This window comes from Amphiprion ocellaris, chromosome 23, assembly GCF_022539595.1.
Source record: "Amphiprion ocellaris isolate individual 3 ecotype Okinawa chromosome 23, ASM2253959v1, whole genome shotgun sequence".
NCBI classification, from domain to species: Eukaryota; Metazoa; Chordata; class Actinopteri; family Pomacentridae; genus Amphiprion; species Amphiprion ocellaris.
This window is the reverse complement of record NC_072788.1, coordinates 10210799-10235496: the sequence shown is the minus strand read 5'-3', so window position 1 is coordinate 10235496 and position 24698 is coordinate 10210799. Positions and strand designations below refer to the sequence as shown.

At 40.1% G+C, this 24698-nt stretch overlaps 1 protein-coding gene across 2 annotated transcripts; it reads right to left on the bottom strand.

Annotated features, from left to right (window-relative positions):
- Positions 1-1990: 1990 nt before the first annotated feature.
- Positions 1991-22775, bottom strand: LOC111564111 (synaptopodin-2). 2 transcript variants are annotated; one of them, XM_023263464.3, is made up of 5 exons: positions 22598-22775; positions 15521-15672; positions 12612-13420; positions 7839-10807; positions 1991-3901 (listed from the first exon to the last, which is right to left on the bottom strand). In XM_023263464.3, exons 1-5 carry the CDS (start codon positions 22703-22705, stop codon positions 3302-3304), a joined length of 4638 nt encoding a protein of 1545 aa, XP_023119232.2. In that variant the 5' UTR covers positions 22706-22775; the 3' UTR covers positions 1991-3301. The 2 variants fall into 2 exon arrangements, with proteins under 2 accessions (XP_023119232.2, XP_023119231.2); XM_023263463.3 differs by lacking the exon at positions 1991-3901 and having other exon boundaries at positions 5781-10807; positions 22598-22770.
- Positions 22776-24698: the final 1923 nt, after the last annotated feature.

Genomic DNA, 24698 nt, shown 5'->3' with positions numbered 1-24698 from the left:
AATGACCGGGTGGGTGGGTGTCAGTTTGTATGTTGTCATTGGTATTTAGTTCACAAGCCGAGGGGCAACTAAATTTAGAGCGCTGCCACTATACTGCTCGTTTTGCCCTCCATCTATCGCTCTCTCGGCCAGTGGTATAGCTCCGGATGGTGGGCATTGATTTCAAAACTGGGGTATTTGTATGCTTGGGGGTGTTTTTGCAGTTATTTGAGGCTAAGTGGAAAAATTGTCTGAAGATGAGCTGAAATTTACAATTAGATTAAATAACATATATTCACATATTAAGTCAGCTGTAGTTGAGAAACAGTGAGCAAAAAGTAAGCAGATGAAATTACCAGCCAACCTTTGGAACTAAAGGTATAAACAGATTTTTCTAGATTACAGTAACAGTTGAATCATATATATAGATAGCTAAGCATAATGGATGTGTGATTTAAAATAGTTATGGTTTAAATAGCATTTAGCTACAAGTAAAGGAGAAATCGGTCATCAATAATCAAATCAATTTCTATAGCTTTGTGGATTTTCTATAGTTTTTTTTCTGCAGAGAATTATTTTCACGTCTTAAGTTTTACAGGACAATGTACAATCTCTTTTTAAAACTCATTGTTATATTTTATTTTTCTGTATGTCTATAGTTTTATGTTTTTATTTTTAAGCTACTAGATGCTCAAATTTCACCCAGGATCAATGAAGTATCTATCTATGAGGTAAGTATGACTGGCACAAGTACAAACTTAATAGAAGTTCACTTGTACAAAACATTTTACACTTTCACTCTTAATATATCTTCACATATATTAAGAAGCAAACAATATCCAATTTTAGATGAATATAATGAACACATTTGGAACAGAGGTTAATCAAAGTTTGGAAATCATTGGTAAATTTGCTTCATCTGTACCATAATAAGTGTTTTTCTAACTTTAATACTGAATTCTTCACCCACAAAGGGCAATAACGTGTTACTGCTGTGCAGGACTGCTAATATACGTGAATTCAATAGCATCTCAGGAAAAAATAAACTCTTGGAAACCACTGAGCAAGCTTTAACATTGAAAATAATGCTGCTTCAGCTGCAATTGTCCTTATCAACGCTGGAGAATTTGCCTCGCACAGCCAACAATAAATACATTCGGTGATACCCACCGTGGGAACAGGGTCCCTTTAAGGCCTGCAGACCAATCAGATAATATCTGTGTTTAAATGCCAGCATGTGATTAAAGAGGTATGAAAGCCTAATCGGGTTCACTCACCTTCATTATGTTCAGACTGAACTTTCTCAATTTAATTCATCTGTACAGTACATTTCTTTCATTGGAAAATGGGAAAAATAAAGAAGTTTGCAGCATACAGAACTGCAGAAAAGTAAGGTTCGGTGTTAAAGCATCAGTTTTTTTGGGATTCTACAATGCCTGGTAAATAGAAAGCTATGCCAGGAACTCCATAGACAGAATGAAATATTTTAAAGCTGTATTTACAGCTCATATTTTGCTTCATGCTTCATCCTTTAAAGCGCATTGGAATTGCGCAAAGTGTTTCCCAAATCTAAATTGGTGGGGAAATAATTTCTGTTTATCATCTCCCTCCGTGCCCTTATCTTCCATTCTCTAATGTTCAACTAAAGAAGGTACCCACTGTTATTACGTAACCGGTGGTCACCATGGGAACAGTCCCCACCTCCCAACCTGCTGTATATTCAAGACAACACATCACGCCAACAGCTTCATGGGATGGTACAGCAAGCAACAAATGGCCCAGAGCAAAGTGTTTCAAACTTGGAAAGAGCACAAACACGCAGCGCAAGTTGTGAAACGGTGCTATTTGGTTGAATTTATTTAGCGAAATGCTGAATGTGAATATATATCTGAATTAGTTTGCAGCTGAAATGGATTACTGGAGCTGTGTAAGGACCGTAGTTTGTGTTGTTTGAATGGAAGCAGTACAATGAAAACATCACACTAAGTGAGTCAGTTGAGACACAACACAATGCCGTGTGATAAATCTTATTTATGTTCATGAGATTTCTTGGTGAGAATCACATTAGGATATTATGTATGCTCTGTGGAAACACCAGCCTAGCTTTAATTTTTGGAGATGATTACAAGTCTATAGCAAAAGCCCAAATCAAATGTAAGTCCATTACATTCTGCAGCTCTCCCAGTCTCAGTAAACCTTTTTATTGACTAAAACAATCACTTTTGTTGTCATAATTAGGATTTGCCCACATTTAGCAATCTGACTTTCACTCCCAACTGAAACTCCATTATCCCTCAGTTAATTTTTCATATACAGTGTCACAATTCACTTGTTTGTCGAGGTACACAAAAAAAGTGTTTACTAGCCACATGCTAATGCACTGATTAAAATGCACCTAGTAGATAAGTGAATTCATCTCACTCATTCGAGATTACATAACAACGTGTCCACCCACAACATGCTGAGTTATAGCACTAACCTTTGCCCAAGTTTTAAACCTCATTTCTAATGCAACGCTAATTGCAATCGGACACTGAGGCAATTTCTTGTTGTAAAAGCACCATCCTCAAGTTTCATGGACTGGAAATCAAACAAAACCAGCAAAAAAAAAAAAGTGCACAATCACTCCAAGAACCCTGCATGCTAAATGCATACATCCACAGCAGAAAATGAAACCAGGATGAACTGCAATGAAACACTCTTTACTTGTAACTTACTACGTGAAAGATGGATCTCTGGTTCTTTCTTTCTCTTATCATACAAAACTCTTCTCCCAAGATACTACAGTTACCTGTTATTGTATATTTCAGTTATGTCTCAAGATAGCTACTGTTAATATACAATCACTCAAATCTTTCTGACTTATTTTCTACTAATTAGATCCACTCATACTCATTATATCCATTCTAAACTACATACTCGTCTCCATCTCATGAACTGGCCCACTTCAGTGTATTTACCAAACTAGAAACATGTCAGTTTAATGTTACTGAATCTACAAATGTTGTCCAAACTAAACATGTCTTTTCTCTAATTTGATCATGTCATGCAAAGTAAATGATTTCATCTAAAACTGAAGCTACGATAGCAAAATCAGTAGAATGCATCTTTAAAAAAATTGGTAGTGTCGTATCAAAACCAGGAGAAATCTATCAAATTCTTTGCCATTTTAGCTTTCTTTCCTTACCAACATTCTATTGTTTGTTTAGCTATTGTAAAAAAGATGCTCTAACTGCTTGTAAATGTACGAAGAAATCTGTGATTAATGTGATTTTACTCATCAAAGAAAACGCAGGCTGCATCCTACCAGGCAGGCTTTATCCTACCGCCTCCAACTCCAAGTGTTGCTGGTGTACACAGACTTGTAATTTTGCCTTCCCAAGGGCCTCTGGCACTCAGGCAAAGACACTGAGGGCCTCGGGTTTGCATGTATCACAGGCTTCTGAGGCTGCCACTGTCTGGGCAGGGACCTGTAACCAGCATGACTGACTGGGGTGGACACGGGGCTCCTTGTTGGGGACAGGAATGATGGAAGCGGTGCTCCAGTCTGACTGCGACTTTGGCTCTGGCTCCAAGTCTGGCTGCCTGTTTTCTGGGGGCCTCGGTAAGGAACTCCAGCCTTCCACTCTGCTGGAGGCTCAGGAAGCATTTTGCGCTGGGCTGCCAAGCGAACTTTTGAAGCAAGGGTTTGCTGGAGATTCTGGAAAGCAAAGGCTTCATCCACCAGGCCCAGAGGGTGCCGGGAGGCGGCCTCCCAGGGCGTTGGGGGTTTGTGGCCTTTTTCCATCCAGGATGTCTGCCTTGCTTGGGGAGGGACGGGGGCCCGAGCTAGAGGCCTCGGGGAGGAAGAAGCTGAAGCTGATTTCTGGCCGGTGAACGGTACTCTGGCTGGTGGGGAAAGGGAGTAGCTCCTGCCAATCGCCTGTAAAGAAAGATCCAGACACGTTTATTTTAGTAAGGGCTCATTTGTGCTGGACTGGCCGATGGGCCAAATCAAATCAGCTTGGAAACCAGTGGAAAAATAGAGTCAAAATACTTCTTTCAAGTGCTGTACCACTCTTAAATTGTGCTTCATGTGTAAAACTGCAGTGTTTTAGTCTTTGTCAATAAATATATAAATAGGTATTGAAATCTGGAATAGCTAGCAAAATAAATTAGCTGCAAAAGCTGCTTAAAGCTCTATGAAACGTGTTATTATTAAAACTTATTGAGGATTCGTCCATTCCACAGTAAGCCTCTTCAACCCAGTGCTTGCGCATTTGTCCAAGTAGAGTGGACTTCAGTTTTATTTCTCAGAACAACTGTCTTATGAGCTTCCCGAAGTAAACCACATTTAGCTTGTTTTCATTGGAAGTGCATTGCTTTGTAGGAGTAATAAGATGTGACTACTGAATGCTTCGTGTAAAACCCCCCTTCACTCCAAAGCACCTCTGTGCTGTTCATTGTCTCCTACAATATGTTCTGTTGAATATTGCACACATGCAGGAAAGGCAGTGCTGCCATCGCCTGGTGAAAAATGTGAACTATCGGCAAACAGTAAAAGATGGGGGGAAAAAAGAATAAAAGAGCAGAGAGTGCAGCTATAAAGAAGACAAATGCTAAGCAAGTCAAGTGGGAATGAATTCTCTGCTGACTCAGGTATCTGGTAGGTTGAAAATGCCTGCAGCAGTCCTGGCCTGGATTAGAAGAGGCACATGAATGTATGAGCAGATTAGTATAAAATCTAAGGTCATATTTTCATTCTGCTGAAGGAGATTGCCTGGATGGCTATGTATTTGCACATTGTTTATGTCTACCTATCTGCCAAGTCTGCAGAATTTAAAATACTGTATCTCAAAAACGGGCAGAGCCTAAGAGTCTATAATGGTGTGCATACAGAGAGTTCCATTTTGAGACAGATGTTCAAAATAGTCGACACATGCAGGCAGCCCTAATTATGTAAATTTATGTATGGCCAAGGCGTGCAAGAAAATGCATTTGAGAGTATCTATATGTAGAACATCTGTCTTATTTTGATTAAAACATAGATAATATACAGCATTCGGTACCAAAGTTTAGTCATATCAGCATACATTTAACACTATGTAGGTTCTAAAGCTAAAGTAAAGTTGTGGTTGTCTCCATTTTTCTTTCATTGCATGAATGCATATATAAATGAATTTCTAATCTGAATAATACAAACATTAAAATGCAAAGCTGTCTTCAGAGGGAACTTTCAAACAACTATGGCTCAGATACAGATCCATGTGTAATCAGTCAATGAGGCAGCGGGGAAAAAGACTCCTCCAAATATAGCTGCAGAAATCTGCCAACTTAAGAACATATGATATTAAAACTTCCACTTAACAAATAAGAGCCCTTTTTTAAAATGCATGACACAACATGGGTGTGCATTTCAGCATGGGCCCACTCGTATGACCTCCAGAATTATCCAATGAGGTGACAGTGAAGTCATCAATCTAATAATACCCTTCAAAAATGCATCAGCAGGTCGTCATTCTGTCGGAATGTGCTTCTCCAGCACTCACCTCAACTCCTGAATAAGTAGGTTACTTGGATAATGAGGTGTATCCGGATGACAACTGCCAAGCTGTAATTCATTTCTTTGCTGAATTCTGTTTGAACCACCAGATGCAATTCTGACTGATTTGCAACTGACATTTTTGTCAGGGCAAATATACAATAACTGTTAGTATTTATAGTACAGGTGGAGAAATGGTGAAATTCAGCAAGATGAAAAGAGACTAGAAAAAGAAGAAACCCTAAAAGCATGCTGAAAGGACAAAAGAAAGGAAACCAAACAAGGATAAAAGACAGTTTAATGGCACTGCAGTGAATCATACAGAAAGTGCACTATGAAGAGAAACACACAAAGAAAAAGGAAAAGAGAAAAGAGCATGAAGGACAAAAACAGCCCTGTAACAAAAATATATTTGTGAGCATCACTAGGCTGATTATCTTTTCAACAATTCTTCTTTTTTATATCATTCATTATCTGTTCATATATACTGTATATATAACAACACCAGGAAAAGAATGAACCAAGAAGAGAGTGTGTGATTATATATCTATATATGTGTGTGTGTGTATCTGTTATCAGAAAAAAAAATACTATGAAGGTCTGAAATGAAATAGCTTTCATTGGCTTCAGCTGAAATTGAAGCCTACTCTCTGGAACTCACAACTCCCTCTCATGAGGCAGTTTAAATATAGTACCTAACATGATGCAACAGCTGGTAAAAAAGCTTAAAATAAAACCAACCCACTTCAGTAGGAGCTATGGAAACATTGGGAAAAGGCACTGAAGAAGGAAAAAAAATGGTTCACTAATCAAACATTTTCTGTTTAAGCAAGCCAGTGCTTGTTGTCACAAGAAACAATTTATTTTATGTCCTAAAAATGACCTGATACTCTGGAGTTGTGACATAATCTCTGCACTTGACATCCCTGACATCGTGAATTTAACCCTTCTGCTTGGTATCATGACACCCCACAGACCCCACCCTTCTCACTTACCCCTTTATTTTTAGTTTTCCTTTATTTACTTTTAATGTTTCCTTTATTCAACTTCATTGTACAGAGTTGGTGTACTTGTATTTGTTTGTTAACTAATATAATCAACATTTAGCATATTCTTCTTTTCAGAAATCAACTTTCTTGTCTCGCAGTCTGTTACCATTACTTCCAATTAGTTTTTTCCCTCATTTCTTTCTTTCATTTCACACTGAGCTTTATGCCCCCCTACATTCTTATATTGCCACCACTTTACAATCTTTCACATAAAATTGCATTAATTTATAGTGTTTTTTGCACAATTTTCTATAAAAATGTTCATTTTCACTGCTTTTCATCTGATAAGATATACTTACATCCTATTCTTACTCTTAACTTGTTCAGGATGCCTTAGCTTTCAAAACTTACAAACCATCAAGCTCTGTTCTATGACAAAAACAAGAGCAGGTGAATATATTGCAAAAGCAACTTATGTGCTAAAAATCATCCATGTGGCAGAGGACTGCAAGAGCATAAACCCTTTGTTTAAAGCAGACACTTGGCGTGTCATGATTCTATGAGAATCACTCTTTATCAGCTACTGTAGGCTTCCACACCTGAGCAGAGCTCTTTTTTGCTGTAAACTTAGGCTTAGGAGCAGTTGCAGTGTTGCCACCAGATGTAGATTCAGCCCTAGCAGCCACAGGAAAACTAGGAGCAATGCAGCTACTGGCAGGCTGTGGCTGGTAAGGTGCAGAAGGAGTTGCCAGATAGGGAGGGCTGTTGGCTGGCTGGTAAGCAGCCGGCAATGCCTGTTGGTAGGGATTGTTTGGAGACTGAGGGGCTTGGGGATGATAAGCAGGTGGGGCAGGTTGTTGATATTGCTGGTTATATGCTTGCTGGTATGGACCACCAGGTGGTTGCTGATAAGGATTAGGGGGAGGATAAATATTAGCTTGGGGTTGCTGATAGTGGCCATCATGCATCATAGGCTGCATAGGCATCCCATACGGTTGCTGGGGGTATGGGGCCCCAAATGGTCCAGCTGGCTGAACCGGAGCCATTTGCTCATATGTAACTGGCTGGTTATCAACAGGCGGATTAGGAGGTGAACAGCTGGGCTTAGGTGAAGCAGGTTTGACAGCCTCTGCTCCAGGGCCAAAGATAAAGAGTGAGGAATTTAGCTGATAGGGTTGATGCTTCATGACATCTATAACATTAAGAGGTTTAGGGGCAGGGGCCGGTTTTGCTTTGTCTTTTTTCTTTGCTTTGGTTGATGGGCTACTGGAAGGGGGTTGCTTTGTTGCTGCAGGGGGATAAGATGGAGACTGAATAGGATTGTATGCCCTTGGGGGTGGAGCACGTACATTGGGAGTATATTTCCACTCATTCGGTAAGGAAGCAGCTGGTGACGTTGACCGGACTGCCTTGTTTGCTTCCACAGTCTGAGAGTCCACAACAAACTTCTCCATACGAGACTGCCTCTTGGCGAACATATCAGCTCCTTTCCCTCTGACAGCTGGCATCTCAAAAGCTGAACCTTGGGAAGATGGGTTTAAGACAGTGGCCATTGGGTTGATGGGTGATGAAGCTCTTTGACCAATAGTAAAAGAGTGCATTCGCTGTGGTGGAGAAGGAGGGGTCCGGCTTTGTGGGGCACTTTGTGGTTGAAGCCAAAGTTTTGGAGAGGGTCGAGTGTTCACTGTTGACATTGAAACATTCACAGGCGCTTGCTGTGACTGCGGTGTCCAAGTATTCACAGGTGTCTGAGGCTGTGTTTGAGCTGGAGGCCATGTGTTCATTGGTGGAGATTTTGAAGTGGGCTGTTGCCAATTTGTCTGTGGTGAGGGCTGGGGTAGAACTGGCTGAGCCCAAGGTGCCTGATGTTGGGCCTGGTGTTGAGCCTGACGTTGAGCCTGATGTTGGGCCTGATTTTGCTCCTGGGCCCAAGTGTTCATGTGGTGCTGACCATGTTCTGGAGGTTGCTGAGCCCATGAAGGTTGGGATTGGGCCTGGGCAGGTACAGGTGCCCATGGATTTAAATTGGCTTGAGGCTGTGCTTGAGGTTGTGGTTGGGCTACTTGCATCCAAGGAGGCTGAGCTTGGGCTTGGGTTTGTGATGGGGGCCATGCATTAATTGAAGGTTGCTGAGACGTTTGAGGCTGAATTGAGGCCCAAGGCGGTTGAGGATGACCTGGTGCTTGGGCTTGTTGCCACGTTTGTTGTGGAGCCTGATGCTGTGGTTGTGGTTGCTGAGCCCACGGCAGTTGTGATTGGGATTCTGGCTGAACCTGTTGAGCCCAAGGAGGTTGTGCTTGAGATTGTTTCTGGGGTTGTTGCACCCATGGTGGTTGAGGTTGAGAGTCTGTTTGGGATGGCTGTGTCCATGGGACCTGGGGCTGCGGCTGCACTGGTTCTTGAGCTTGACCCCAGGCTGGCTGCATTTGATGTAGGTGGGCCTGTTCATTTGGATGTGTCCAGGGTGACTGAACCTGCTGCTGGGACTGTGGCTGCTCATGAGGTTGAGCCCAGGTAGGTTGTATTTGGGGGCTCCAAGAATTTGTTGGGGGTTGAAGCTGTACTTGGTTCTGAGGAGGCTGATGTGTCACCCAAGGTGGCTGTGGTGGAGACTCACTTGGAGGTGGTGCCTGGGGATGCACCTGAGCTGGATGCCAAGAATTGGGAGGTGGCTGTTGTTGTGCTTGTGTTTGTGCTGCACCCCAGGAAGTCACGGGAGAAGACTCAGACTGCAGAGCAGAATTCATATGGCCATTTGCCTCCTGAGCTGCCACTTGCAGAGGCTGTTGCTGAGATTCAGGCTCCGGAAGAGTCCATGCTTGTTGTTCTGCTGGGGCGGTGCTGGCAGGAGTCTCCTGTTGGGCAGGAGGGGGAGAGGGCTCAGGGGCAGGTGCAGGGGTTGGCTCTAGTTCTGGAGCAGGAGTAGCCTCTGCGGTGGGGGCTACAGCAGGTGTGGACAGACTATTTTCAGCACACTGAGGCATGTCCTGGTTGGTCGCTTCTAACTGCGCAGACCAAGGAGGAGAGTTGGGGTTGATCACAGGCTTTGGGGCAACTGGTGGAGGAGTCTTGTGTTTAACTCGCTGAGATTGGAGAAAATTACAAGCCTCAGCCCCAAGGCTCAGGTAGTCTTCCTCAGGTCCTGACTCAAAACCCAACTTTTTATCGCTCCTGTTGAGAAGATTCAGCAATGCTGGGTTAGGTGATACTTTTGGGGCGTCTTTAAAAGTGAACATTGGTTTGCCAGTAGTCTTTCTCCTTGTATCCAACAAAATGCCTGTCCTAATTGCGGGAGTCGAAATGCGCTCATCACGGGATGCTATCTGCTCTCCTTGACCCACAGACTCTTGATTGGTCCCACTCATTGCATGAGAATAAGGAGTAGCGACCATGTTTTCTGCTGTGAATGGCTTTGCAGTACGATTGCTGAAAGAACTCTGCATTTCAGTGGTTTGATGTTGCACTGTGCCATTGATGTTTGTTGAATAGTGCTGCATTTGCTGTTGCTCTTGATGATATTCTTGCTGTGGCTGATAAATTTGCTGTTGCTGATAATGCCTTTGTTCATACTGCTGCTGCTGTTGATATTGTTGTTGGTATTGTTGTTGCTGTTGGTATTGTTGTTGCTGTTGGTATTGTTGCTGCTGTTGGTAGTTCTGTTGTTGCTCATAGTACTGTTGTTCTTGATATTGCTGGTACTGTTGTTGGCTTTGTTGGTGTATATTTACATCCATATAAGCATGGCCCTCTGTTGTGGACAGCATGTAGGAGTGCTCCATCACCTTCTTTTCAACCTCCTGCACTCCTTCAACGGGCATCCCTTGGCGCCTAAGCTCATCGTGCTCAGCAGAAATCTCATCCATTCTCTGACGCCGCTGGGCAAACATGAGGGCACCCTTTCCTTTGGTTTCAGGCAAACACTCCATCCCTGTTTGGTTTCTCAAGTTCCTCTCAATTTCGAGGAGACCTTTGTCCCAGTTTAAAGTTAGCACTCCTTTGCTACTGTTGGCATTAGTGAAAAAATGCTTGTCTATTTCAGAATCAGTAGGAGCCACAAAGGTAAATTCAACAGTTGAAGTTTCTTGCTTGTCGTCTCCGTTATCCTCGTCCTCTTCGTCGCTGGACTTTGGCTCGTCTTCTCCCGTGCCGTAGCTTACAAGTGTGTATTTCTTGACCCTCTGACGATGCTTCTTGAACATCAAAACCCCCTTGTTATTGGGGTTGGGTGGAGCGGCCGTAAGAAGGAGAGCAATACGTTTACATTTGGACTTGGCCTCCTTCACCTGCTTCTCAGACAGACTCTCGCTACGCCTGAGCCCTGTGCAGCGAAAGAAAAGAGAGAGTTCTGTGTTTAGAGTGGGTTTGTAAAAGGGTCCTTAATGGCAATTTCTTTTTAGAAGTGTATCGCTTGGACAAATTCCCTCTGAAATTAAAGGTATTAATAACTTACAAAAAAGATAAAACATCAAAGCATTTAAATCTGCATGTTTAAGTTAAAAAAACAACAACTTTCAATTCTTGTAACAGTGTTCCCTCGACCTCAATTAATTCAAATTTTGTTTGAACTTTTCAGCTCTTTGATCGCTTACTTAAGGACAAGCTCAAGGCAGTCCTTGCACATAGTATGGCATTGCTCATGTAATTAATGAAACTACTCAAAATTCTAAATGTGGAAAGCTGGTTTTGCAACATGCTCACCCTGAATATGAGTTACAAAATAAACTGTATCTTGATTAACGACTCATCGACAGAATTTGCACAAGTAACTTGGTGACAGATGACAAAATTACATTTCAAAACAAAGGCAAGGTGCAAAGCAATTAATTTCAGCTTGCAAAATTACAATGACACAAAGATATCAACTGTATAAAAACACATCAAATGCAAATAGAAGAAGCACAACCAGATATGACAACAAATTATTAATGCTACGTGACTGTGGTTGAACTAATCTGAACTTGCATCACTGGACTGTAAACTAAGCAATTAACTGTTTAAATCACAGAAGAAATGATATATGTAGCATATTCTCAGTCCACGTGTAATATTTATCCACCTATTGCTAGACATTTGTGATTGTATTACTCCAACTGTGGTCATTCAGCTGAACATAAAACATCAACCCATAAAGCAATGCTGAAGTTCTGTGACCCATGTCTAATATTCTCATTTGTTCACAGACAATGCACTACATTAAATCAGTTGTTCAGGAATACGAACTGAGCGAGATTAAAGATAGCCTGCATGCAATAAATTCACCAGGACTGGAGCGTCTTTACCAGTCCTTATCTGTAAGTTGACAAGCTGCCCACTTTAAAAAACAAAACAAAACCCTGCTCTTATTTAAATCTATCACATTTTCTGACGTGGGCCAATCTTATAACAGATGTTACACGACAAAACCCATCTCAAACCATCCAATAATGTCAGGCTACAATATAAATAACAAGCAGGCTTAGTTTTTCATATTCTTGCAAGACTAACCTGAAGGTGCAGGAGACAGCGGGAGTGAGCAACAGACTCACTTTTTTAGCTCAGTTAAAGCACCCAGTTTGAAAGGATCAGGTAACGGTCTAAGGGAGCACATGCTGGTGTCTGTCAAAGGGCCACTTCTGCAGGCATCATCAGCGTGCTGGTGTTATATTTATGTCTTCCACACAGCTCAGAGGAACGCCTCAGTATCTATATTCACCATCACGCCTCTTCAAAAGGATAGTTTTTTAGAAGGTGCAGCATTTTCTTGCATATGATCAATTCAGTGTCTTTTTTTAACCCTTTTTTTTTTTTTTTTTTTTTTTTACACTTTATATTGTGGAATGTCACATCTACGTGGTATCTTCCTACTGTCACTTTGGTTCTATCACAGTTCAGGCTAGACCCGGATGTATCTACTTCCATTCAAAGGAATGAGCGCCCTCCTCCAACTGCAGTGAGAGACGCTATTTTAAGGAGGACACACACTTTGAAATCAGGCTTTGGAATGCACACATGTTGACAAATGTAATTGAGCGTTGCAGACTGCCCCTTAAAGAATTGATCCTTATTACTCACACACCCAGGAGCACAAAGACACAGAATGCATGCTGGGATAATACAAATGGAAATGGTCCAGTGGTACTTACTGGCGTGCCTTGCCCGATGCTTGTTTGGTTTGTCTTGATCCCCCTCAGAATCCGAGTCCTGCTCGTTTGCTGCTGTTGCGTCTTCTGGGGGAATTTCAAATGAGACACTAAAGGACCCAGGGACACCCTCACAGTGCCCCCTGCCTCCTTCTTCTCCTTCACTTTGGGATCCAACACTTTCACTGACCCTGGGGCCACCCACGCTCAGGATGCCCCTCCCTGCTCCGGATGCTGCTGCCGGCTGCTGCTGCTGCTGAAAAATGACCTCCACTTGCCCCTGCATGGAGGGTGAGCTGACCACTCCATACTGGCTGAGCGGCTCTCTGACAGAAGATGGCACATAGTGTGATGCGGTGATGGTGGTATTGATGGTCTCAACAGCTTCTCTGTTTGAGACTTCCCCTTCAAACCCACGAGCGCTTCCAAGAGAGGTGCAACCCACGTCATCCAAGGTTTGCGAAGACATGGACACCTGGAGCTCCACCATTTCCCCTGAGGAGAAGCATCGCTGCACTTTGTCCTCATTTGTCTTAAAAATGGGCTCCTGGCCACTTCGATCATCAGACGAGGAAATATGTAGCTCAGTGCAAAGCAACTGGGGTCCTTCGGGGACCTTAATATCACTGTCCAGCTCCACACAGTAAGCCTCATCCTGGGACTCAGATATGTAGAGTTCTCTTGGGATTTCAGACCTGTGCGTTGGGGAGAAGATATGGAGGGTGGTGCTCTCTGAAGCCTCACCAGCAGAGGCCCTCTCATCACTGTATGTCCCTTCAGATTCATAGTCTTCAGAGGAGATGGAGTGATATCTTTCAGAGAAGAGGAGGAGAACAGCAATGAGCGATGAGAATGAACAAAATGTGTCCTAATTAAGATTAATAGGAGACAATTCCACTTCACATTTTATTTGACTGTTTGGATATGTGCATTTTAAGATGAATAAAGAGTTAAATAAGAAGATTTATAATCAAATGCCACCTCACTAACTTCACACTGCAAGTACCTTTCAAAGAAATCAAAACAAGTAGTAAGTGTGTATTTTACCTTAAAATCATCTAATTTTGTATCAGCAGAATAATTTTTTTTGTTTACTTCTATAAAAAGGACAGAGATCTGCAATGCAAACCTGTTTTGATCTTTATGGCACACATTGTTTCAACAAGAACTTATTTGCCCTGATAAATATAACCATTGGATTCAAGCCTCTCTTGTGCTGCTGAAGTTGTCAAAGCAATCAAGTAGATTTAATCCTCATTCAGCAAGTTAATCAAAAAGGTCAGGGCACTGAAGTGGAAACTAATCACGCATAAACATCACTTTGCCTAATTTCCACTTTCAAGGTCAGCCTGGAATAGCGTGACAGAATATCATTATCTGTGACTGCAGTTATTGAATTTAAGTGAATTAGACTTTAAAGACTCCCCCTTTTCTCCAAATGGGGAAGACTGATGTATCTTCATATATACTGATAACTTCAAGCTGAGGTCATTTGCTCTCCAAGTCTACAAAAACTGAATTCTATATGCAGTAAAGGAAACATGATTAACACAAAAAAACCTGTGCTGTATAAGATAGAATCTATACATTTTGAAATACCTACATCTAACAAGTAGATTCTGCTTTAACCTGCCTTGAAAACAACTGCATACAGTTCAGATACAGGCTCATTAAAGAACATGCAGCCCTATTTGAGGACATGTCAGCCTGATAAACAGGCTGGCAATGCCAACTGAGTAATGGCTGAGCAGCTGAATGCCAATCAGACACACAAATCTGTAACACCTTGGCTAAGTCAGTTAGAAGGTCAGCATGGCTGGCACACATTACCTCACTAAAAGACACACAAACATGGATGCACAAAGACAGTCAGTGGTTCACTGTACTATGCAAAGGGACACAGGTCATAAAACAACATGCTATCTAAATGCTAATACAATGGTGCAATAATCAGTTTGCAATGCTGTTGTGAACACCAAGGACTTATAGTGCTGCATGGCTCAGTTGTCATGATATGCTTTGCAGCATTATTGAATCATCCTCATAGATTTACACTTTTAAAAAAATATTTTGGTTCAACAATAACAGCAATAACAGCAGCAGCAACAACAACAATGCAGCAACAGTTTGCAACAATCTTTTTGAATTACAAAGATTTTTAAAGAAATTATGTTCAACCAACAACACACTACACTGAGTAATGTTAAGGTATGTCAAGACAGAGGAGGGGACTTGAAATGCTGAACTCAAGACGAAGGAAAATTAGGTTACCAAGCCAATTTCATTAAGTTACCTCAACATGAATTTAGCTGTAAAACAACTAACTCCAAAATTTGAGTTAAAATTACACACAATATTAAGTTGACGTAATTACAAACTTTATTATGTCAACATAACACGTCAAAGCAATGTCTGCAAATCAAAAGTTCATCTACACTGTGAAGAAAGGTGTATTTGAGGTGTAGTTGAAGAAAGGCACATTTTGAATTAATCTCATTAAGTGTTCTGGTTTTCACAGTTTTTATTTTATGTTTGGGTAAAGCAAATACTTAGGTTGGAAGAACCACATACTTCAAGTTGACTTTTCCAAAAACTAAGTAGCAGCAATTCAAACTGTTCATTAGAGAGGAATCTAATGATTTAGGTACCTAACTTAAACTAGTAGCATTAATGCTATTTTTTAACTTCATTTGGAAAAACTGAATTTCATTGTGTGTTATCAATTAAAGAAATTAATTTAAATTGGCCTCACAATTCTCTATTTTTGTAACCATGCATTTTATTAAGTGCTCTGGATGGAATGCACAGATTTTTTTGATGAACACAGCTTGATATTGTGCATCCGTTTTTTGTTTTACTGTTGACACACAATCCTTGTATGCTCTCCACTAATAACTAGCATGTAGCTCTACCTTTTGAGAAGCAGCTGCAGACAGTCGATCGATGTGTCAATGAGATCAAACGCTTGTAAAAGGGTGAGATCGGCACACGGCTCCCCGTTGACTGAGACCACCTCGTCGCCTTCCTGTATTCCAGCCAGGAAGGCACGACCATCGTCCTCGACCTGTGGAAGGCAAAATTCACCAGATATCAGTTCTTCACCAAAAGAGCAGCATCAGTGTCCACAACTGCAGGCGACTCAACAAAAATGTACAAACTCAGATAAAGAAGTTGAACAGCTGTACAGCGGGGATCCTCCAAGTGTGAGAACTGCCCTCTAACCTTCATGCAGCCCAGCTATGACAGTGCAGCTATTTGCAGGAAGCTAAAATAAATCATGTTTGAAATGTTGTCAGTTGCTACTAGGGTCAGAAAACAGACACTTATCCTCCAGGTCAGTGTCACAAATCCAGGACTGGAGTATTTTAGCAGTATTTTAGGCTCAAAAAAGGACAAAAACATGCATTTTCCTAAGTATAAGGATCAGGGTGCAAATGATATTGATGCAAGGCAAAATAGAGCATTCGTGTGACTAAGCAATGATTTATGTTTAGCACAAAGCAAAGCGCATTTGCTGAGGGACTCCCTCTGTTGATTTTTTAATTGGACGTCTCTTTTGATGTGCACCAAGTTCAAGTCAGGCCAGAAAGACAATGTGTGCACACTGTTATAATTAATTTGTTAGAGAAATAAAATATGATTAATTTTACTCAAAATGCATGAAGTCACTGTTGAGTCAAGCAACAATCTGCACAGTTCACACATGCTTGGTTCTAAGATGATAAAACTGACAATACTGCCTTGAATCTCAACTGTGCCGCTGCTTATTCTAGCTGCAGGCCAGCTCTGCGCAGATCCATTTAAAGGGCACCTCTTTACACAGTTAAACTAATGACTGATGGTTTCATTTTCTTGTAATTGGTTCCTGAAGCCTATAAAATGGTTCATTAATAAGAGGATTTAATAAGAAGAAATACCCCATAAATTCTTCACAAAAGGCCACTTATGCAGCCAGGAGGATAAATTATGACTTTAGTACTGTGCAATTAGAGGATGTGCTTTCAGGAAATAGGTTAAGAGATCTTGCAAATATTACAAATGCATTGCTTTAGGAAGAACATGAGATGAGTAATCATTTTCAAATGTTAATTCCAGTCACATATAATCCTCGTGCTTCTCTGCTGTTGATTGTCAAATAAAAACATACCATGAACATAGTCTTAAATCTCATCATATAGAAGTCATGTATCTTAATTATCCTGAAGGATTCATTTACAAGTTTAAAGAGTAATGCTTATAAAATCAGAATCAACACAGATGAATTTTTGACACTAAATATGAATAAATATTCCATCAATGAATTTGCTAAAGTGGCAACAAGTTGAAATGTTTTATCATACCACTAGAGTCTCTCTGCAGGTGTCTTGTAATAAAAGGTTCTCAGAATGACACACATTCTTCTATTTCCCTGCTTATGTTAGCAATACAACACACAATAACATGAATGGAAATTGTGTTTTCTGATGCCTTTCTGCTCTTGGTACAATCACATGTAGTGAAATGAAAAAGATATAACATAGCTGACAACATGTGGTAAAATAACACACAAAACTGTTCTGTTTGCAAGTGTACTGATCTAAATACACACAGTGAATAGCTATAAGGAACACATTCATATTTTAGTGTGACAATACAGGACAACAAATAAAACAATGCTATAACTTTACAACTGAATGTAACTTATCTCGTATTTAATACAGCTCCAGACGTGATTGCAGTAAAACATCTCTGTCACTAGATGGTGACACATGCACACATTTTACTGCGGAAGGAGAAGGAGGTGAATCTCTGAATGACCAGAACACATAAAAAGGAAGAAAAAGTTGAAAAACACACTTTTTTTTGTTGGCATAGATTCTGAAATTTGCTCTGTCCATTGATCCCAATGAAATCTGTTTGTTTTGTCAGTACTTTTGTTTCTTCACTGATATTTCAAAGGCAAAATCAGACTTCTTTGCATTCAACAAAAGCACTATTTATACACAAATATAGCTGGAGTACATCGTATCCAAGACACAAGTCTGACTCTAATACAAGCAGAATCCAGGGCAATAAAATGGACACATATATACAAGATATTTTAAAGTAACTTTCAGACAAACCCTCCCCACCGCTACTCCATGCTACTTCCACTTTTTAAGAGGTAACATTGTGCAAACAGTCCCTATAAGGCAGTCGGTGTATCTGTCCACTGGGACTCACACCTCACTACAGGGAGGATGGTTTTGTCTGGAATGCCACAGCAACCGTTCGGTGCTCCCAAAAAAGGAGGGGAAACATTTGTCGTTGTCTCTCCTCGCAACACAAACACACACAGTCAGACAACGTTCAAAGGATTCAAATACAACCCAGTGTTTGCAGTGTGCTGCTTGTAAAGAGAAGCCCATATGCAGTAGTTCTCCTGGAGAGCATAACAGACAAATGTAGGTGTCAGAAGACTGGAACATAAACAGCACTGGCTAGTCTTTTTCAAATAAAGTCTTTTTAAAAATCTAATTATCACATTTACTGCTGACATCATGGGGGGGCTGTAATTAAACAGCACCATAAGCCCATTTTCAAATAATACATTTAATAGGCTTAAATACAACAGAAAATCACAGGAAACACAGGACTGCATAATGTGTCGGTACAGCTCGGGGCAGTTCCTTCCCTTTGCAGCTTTGAGCAATTATGCTTTTTACATTTCAGGCAAATATTTTCCAGCTGCCATGCAGGTAAAACTCACACCATGTGGGAGGATTTACATGTAATGTCTTCATTCACTCGCTTCTTGAGAGAGGAGATGCTTTCCACTAGAGGAGGGTCACATGCTGCATTTGCTGACATATATTGTGTCACGCTGAAGCCGATCAATTTGGGGGAACAACTTAATTTTTCTAACCGATATTGCAATTTGAAATTTTAATGTCAAGCTCCAGTTCAGTTTTTACTGTGGCACAGATTGAAAACATGTGATGGTGCATTACCACATTGGATGCTATTAGGAATTTAGGTTTTATTGTGTGCTTTGTTGAAATTATTATTTACTTGTATAGCTATCCCATAGAGTTTTTACAGCTAATAGTACTACAGAGCAGTTTTCATTAGAGCCCAACTGACATATCGCTTGGCTGATATTGGCCTATGACAGATAGATTAGTATCAGCATACTTTTAGTTTTAAAACAACTTTCTGAAAGATTCCATCCAGGTAGAGTTGAAGATATATAAAAATGCTGCTTTGAAACATATTCTAAATTACCTGACTTATTTATTGACTGAATGCAACATGTCTAATACATCATTAAAGTGTTTTGAGATTCCATATTGAAGCAGGTTTAAGTTTAAATCTAGTTGTGAAGCCATGAATCCTGCCGCCAGGGACAAGCTTTAAACTGAGAGTTTAGGTGAGCACAGAAAAACTTCAGAAGAATCTAAAAGCTTTCTGAAACTCTGAACACACATAATTCTGCACACTAAAACTCAAAGGGAGCTTAAGATAACTTTTCCAACCTCAACTAAAGGAAGAAAAAAAAGGGAGAGTGTTAAAGAACATACAGTGTATTAACATATTTCATACACAGGTTTCAAAATAGGGCATCAGTCAAAATACCACATGCACCACCAACCATAACTTTAATATACTAACATAAATTGTGTGCTTTCAGTTGAGTGGCAGAAACAGGTATTTGACATAAAAATCCTGGATTTTAAATCTTAAGTCAGTACATATTCACAGTTAATTTATTGCTTCATTATCACGCAACACCTAACACCTTTTATTTTACCATCATCTGCTTAGTCACAGCAACTACACCTTGCTTGAAGTTGACACAAAGAAGCCACAGCCAGAATTTCCGCGACACATTATTATTCCGTCAAAATATAAATCTCTTGCAGCATTGGCTTTAATTTCTTTAGAGGATGTGAAACAGAAAAGGACAAAGAACAAACATAAGTCATCATCTGAGGTCACTGCTTTCTCCCAGGCCCAGAACAGAGACAGTTTGCTGCAAAACACAACGGCAACTCTCCAGTAATGGAAGGAGCTGTGGAGCGCTTTGTTTATTCCGGGAAAACAGCAGTGAATGACTGAGGCAGTGGCATTTTGCTGATTGCTTGGCAGCTTAATAAGGTTCCTATGGTGCACCATTAGTGCTGAAGCATCAGCAACAATAGTGGTCTTTGCTCTGTAGAAGGCAAGATAATCCTGGCGGAGAGGACTATCAGTTCAAGCTATGAATATAATTTCATGCTGAATATAATATGTTCTCATTAAAAGACCCCAAACCTGTTGCAGACTCGCTTTGAGACTACAACTACTTCGTCATTCAGCGTTCCATAACTGATCTGATGCATGTTGACATTCCACATACCAAGATGACATACTTTAGTAATTAGGCTAAAAATGTCTCCTGTTCAGGTTGGGAGGATATCTCGTTATTTTTGGGATATCTTATTGCACATTACGCTGAAAATCTTTGCACATTTGCTCCCATTTACCACTGAGGACATGACAAGTCCAACTTTGTATTGTGCAGCTTCTGTAGCTTTAAAAATAAAGTGACCTCATCAACTTTGTACTCGGGCCAGGACTCCAAATAAGAAGAAAAATACAACCTCCCTTATATGGAAAGAACCTTTTAAGAGTGGATACCCCATGCCCTGACGCTGCACTGCTTGTCAGTACACCGAACAATCACTTTCTCTCAGGAAACAGTTTCCACTACATTGAACAGAGTCTTAAAAAAACATTTTATCAGATGCAGGAGAGCCTCTAGCTTAAGAGAATTTGCCATGATCTTGGTATGTTTGTACTTTCTGACTTTTAACTAAGAGACTTGGCTCGCTGTCCTTCCCACTAGAGGAGTTTGGAGGTATGCTCAGAGTTATGCCTTCCAGATGAGGTAGACTAAACCCCCCAGATGTCCCAGACCGAGGCCTATGCATCATGTGTAGCTATTTCACTTTAATAGTCCCACAATTAAATGCAACATATTCACAAGACTCTTATGTAACACATGAGAACACTTTGGAGGCTAGAATACTTTAAAACATCACATTTATGTCTAAAATTAGACAGTAAAGTTTCACAAGGTAATTAAAACCTAAACAGGCATTAGAAGTGGGGGGCATTCCCCCCATATAGGGAGAAAGAATGGAGATTTTCGCATTTGTTTTGCTTATTAAACCTCATGGTAGTTCCTATTTTTAGCACACTAGTTTGTAAGGGTTACGTGAGCCCAAGTGCGATAATTTTTCAACACCAGACTTTATAGGGTATTTGTTTAAATGAAAACTAACAGTATTTTAAGGATTCTGTGGATCCACCAGAATGAGTTTGTGTAAAATTCTGACTGGATCTTGGACTTCCTCATGTATGCTCTATTACTGAGATATTTCAGTACAACTTATGGAAACTACTTCAAAAGAGGCCATAAAATTATATGTTCTTTTCTGAATTTCTTTCAGAATAAAGGTGTGTGAGCTCATTGCTTCAGTAGCAAACATAAAAAGGACCGTTTCACGCTGTCAAATGCAAAAATAATATCTAGAATAAACTGAAATCTCAGTTAAAGTCACAGCTATTTTGGCTTGAGTTGTTGGAAACAGGTTAAGCATCTGTCACTTGACTGATCTATTGTTTCTTTCCGGTGGGGCTTTTATGTCACAGGAATGAAGCATAAGAAAAACATTTACATGTTCACTACTTAGACGCCAAGTTGATGAGAGATCTGTACAGCCTGAGTACCATATATAGAGTCTCAGCAGCTCGTCAAAGTAGAGCCACCTGGCTTTACCTTTCAGTGCTGCATACATCACTGCAAAATAGCTAAAGAAAGAAGTGTTGAATCAGCTCCCTCTGCATATCTGCACTACTGACATTTTCATTTTAGTATTTTACACATTTAAAACTGAATGCGTGCCTTTAAAGAACACAGAGTTAATGTGATCCAAGTATCTCACATAGATCCTGTTATAGCTGGACTGTCATTTATGTTTATTACATTCTGTACAAACAATTCCAAACAATGACCTGCTGTACAATTTATGAACACATGCACTTCAAAAAGCTGTTGACCAGTTTAAAAAGTATCCCAATTTGTATAACAAGCATTAAAAGGTTGCACATTAAGATGTAACAAGGTGTGGTGGATAGATAAAATCATAAAAAAATTAACATGTAAATAGGCAACAATATAAAGCACTGAAGAATAATATCAGTTTAGGTTACTGTATAGCATCACTACAGTATGTAACAGAATACCTGCTGTAGATCATAAGAGAAGTGGCTTCATCAAGACTCACCTGGGAGCAGATAAAACCCAACATCTCAGGTTTACTACCTCATTATCAGATTAAACAAATGTCCCACAGCTGAAATATTCATACAGCCTATATGAAATTTGCCTGCTCTCCTTCCTATCACTTATTTGAATGCTTTTAAAAGTGATACCTGCATGATCATAGAGGTTTTGCCCAAACCTCTATGACTCTTTGTGCTTGTTTCCATTACCATTAAGCACATTTCACACTTCATGTTAGTCACTGCTCTAAATGATGCTTTGTTTTCTTGCTGTAGTCTTTGTGACTGATAGCAGATCTCACTGCCCTGAGCTTCACACTCTGTCTTGGCCTTGACCATATAAGGGTGCCGAGGAATCTCTCACCAAAACACGGCCAACGCACACAAAAATGCAGACACGCACTGCTGGGAATAAATTCTCTCCCCAAAGAGTAGTCAGCTTTTTCATAAAACATGTATTTGTTTTCCACAGAATTTCTCAAGAAAGCTCTGATGATACATGCATCCACGGGGAATTTCAAGCGAAGGAGCTCAAGAACATTTGTAGAAACTTTCATGTGGCCGATTGTACCATCACCAGATGACTCATCAACAGCCTGAGAGGAGACTGGCAGAATTCTAAACACATAAATATTTATTCACAATTAAGTGGAGCATCTTACTAGATATATACACGCATAAATAGAAAAATAAATACATACCTGTGAGACAATAAAAGGTCTGTATGTGTCTCCCTCTCCCTCTCGCAGGGTGAATCCCCAGGGCGCACCACCGCGCAGCGTCACGCAGATGTAATCCCCGGTGCCCATGCTGCGCACAGCTCCTCAGCCAAACTTCCTCAGCGCGTTCATGGAGCTGTCAGCCAGACCAGCAGCACTTTCCAAAAACCACCTCCAGAGCACCGCTGTATAATCCCCATCATCTGAGTTCTGCCCGAGTCCAGCCCGCTGCAGGAGACGTCATTGCGCACAGGACCGCCTTCAGGCGCTGCAAGCAACTGGTGGTTTGTGTTGGAGTTCTTCTAGTATCAAGATGTTTTACACCAGCACCCCCAAAAGCATCCTGATGAATTTTGGAGAACAACTATGGGATGATTTGTTATATAGAATACGTCCTCCCATCCACAAAAGCCAATGAACCAGTTAAACAAAACACAACAACGCAACAATAACAAAACAGACGAACATTAAACACAACAACAAACAATAATATTCCAGCAGTTGGGGCTCCAAGATGACAAAAAATTACCATTTCGAAAAATTTACGGTAATTTTCCACATTTACGTCATAATAAGGATGTATACCACAGACAGACAGAATGTAGACAGATGTTTTTTTTCTGTTAAAAAAAACACAAATAAAACTTTTACTTAAAAAAAGCATTAAATACTACGGTGATTGGCAGTAATTTTGTATGTGTTATATTGCATATATTATTATATTTTGTATTTTTTAAAAGGGAAACATTTTAATAAACTAAGTAAAATAAGAAATTCTATAATTTTTTAGTAATTTTCCTATTTGTTTTATTTCTTTGGGCAGTGTAGATCACACATTTTGATAGGCCCTGTTTTTTCACTGATTATCTCTGCAATATAGGCTTGTACTGAATAATGAAATGAAGGTCTACAGTTGAAATTGCTTACATGCACACTCCCCCACAGACATTTTTTGACTTAGTCATATCCGTTGTTTTTCAAATACTTTTTTTATATTTAATGTCATTCAATGGCACATTGTGAAGGGGGCTGGAGGCTACAGGATGGTCTGATTCTGTTTCAGAGACTTTAAATAGAATAATAATAGTGAGTGTATCCTCTCATAATATTGAGCAATGGCTTTCTCATCTTTGTGGAATCAGAATCAGTTTCTCCTCCAATTGTGTCCCAATTTTTTCAATTTGAATCAAGTTTCTTCATGTTGCAGGTTTAAAACAACCTGAGATGGCCAAATGCATACATTAATCATAATAATAAGGCCATTAGGGGAGCCAAAAGTCATTGAAAACATGTATGCCTTGAGATTTTTCTTAAAAATATCAGTGGAGAAGGAATATTTGATTAAGAGAAGACGGGTCATTCCAAAGCATTTGAGCTGCAACTGCACAAGCATGACCTCTTTCAACCACTAGCCTTGATCACGGAACAGTTTGAAACAGCTGGTGTGACGATCTAAGAGGCCTTGAGATAAAGCAAAGGCAGATAAATTCAAAAATGTACCCACATGCTAAGCTATGTATTGCTTTAGAAACAAATAAAAAGAACCTTAAAATCAATTTTAAAAGATGATAAACCAGGTGTAATGATTCCATTTTTTTTAATATTCTGCAGCAGTGAGTTACAGTAATCTAGCCTTGAGGAAGTCAGTGTATTTATTACAGTCTTCATGGAATTCAGAAAGAGGATGGACTTCAATTTTACAGTGTTCCTTCCTTAAAGGTAGTAATTAATTGTACCGCTTCAACTTTTAACTATTACTTGCCTTGTCAATGAATTTAAATGGAATCAGGTACTTCTTTCTGTTTACTCTTATGTTGTAATACCAATGGTAAATTTCCAGCTAGTTAGGATGTATATTTATCATAAAACACAAAGAAAAGTCACACATCTTCAGTGCTCAGGTGATGATGGAAACTCATGTGCATCACTCAGGTCCACAACCCATGTGCTGACGTGTATGGGTTCCCTCTAATCCACGCATGCGTAGAGCGTAAGACCAGTCAACGCTGTTAAATTAGCTAAAATCACATATCTTGAAACGGAAGTCAAATAGTAAACTTTAAACATAAAGCACATTTTAATG

What these genes read in the sequence shown, in the direction of transcription:
- LOC111564111 (XM_023263463.3), bottom strand. Translation starts at nt 22,705, where the DNA reads ATGGGCACCGGGGATTACATCTGCGTGACGCTGCGCGGTGGTGCGCCC. An exon ending in CTGCAGCTGCTTCTCAAAAG is followed by an intron (nt 13,421 to 15,520) that starts GTAGAGCTACAT and finishes CTTCTCTGAAAG; the next exon opens with ATATCACTCCATCTCCTCTG. An exon ending in GCATCGGGCAAGGCACGCCA is followed by an intron (nt 10,808 to 12,611) that starts GTAAGTACCACT and finishes TTCGCTGCACAG; the next exon opens with GGCTCAGGCGTAGCGAGAGT.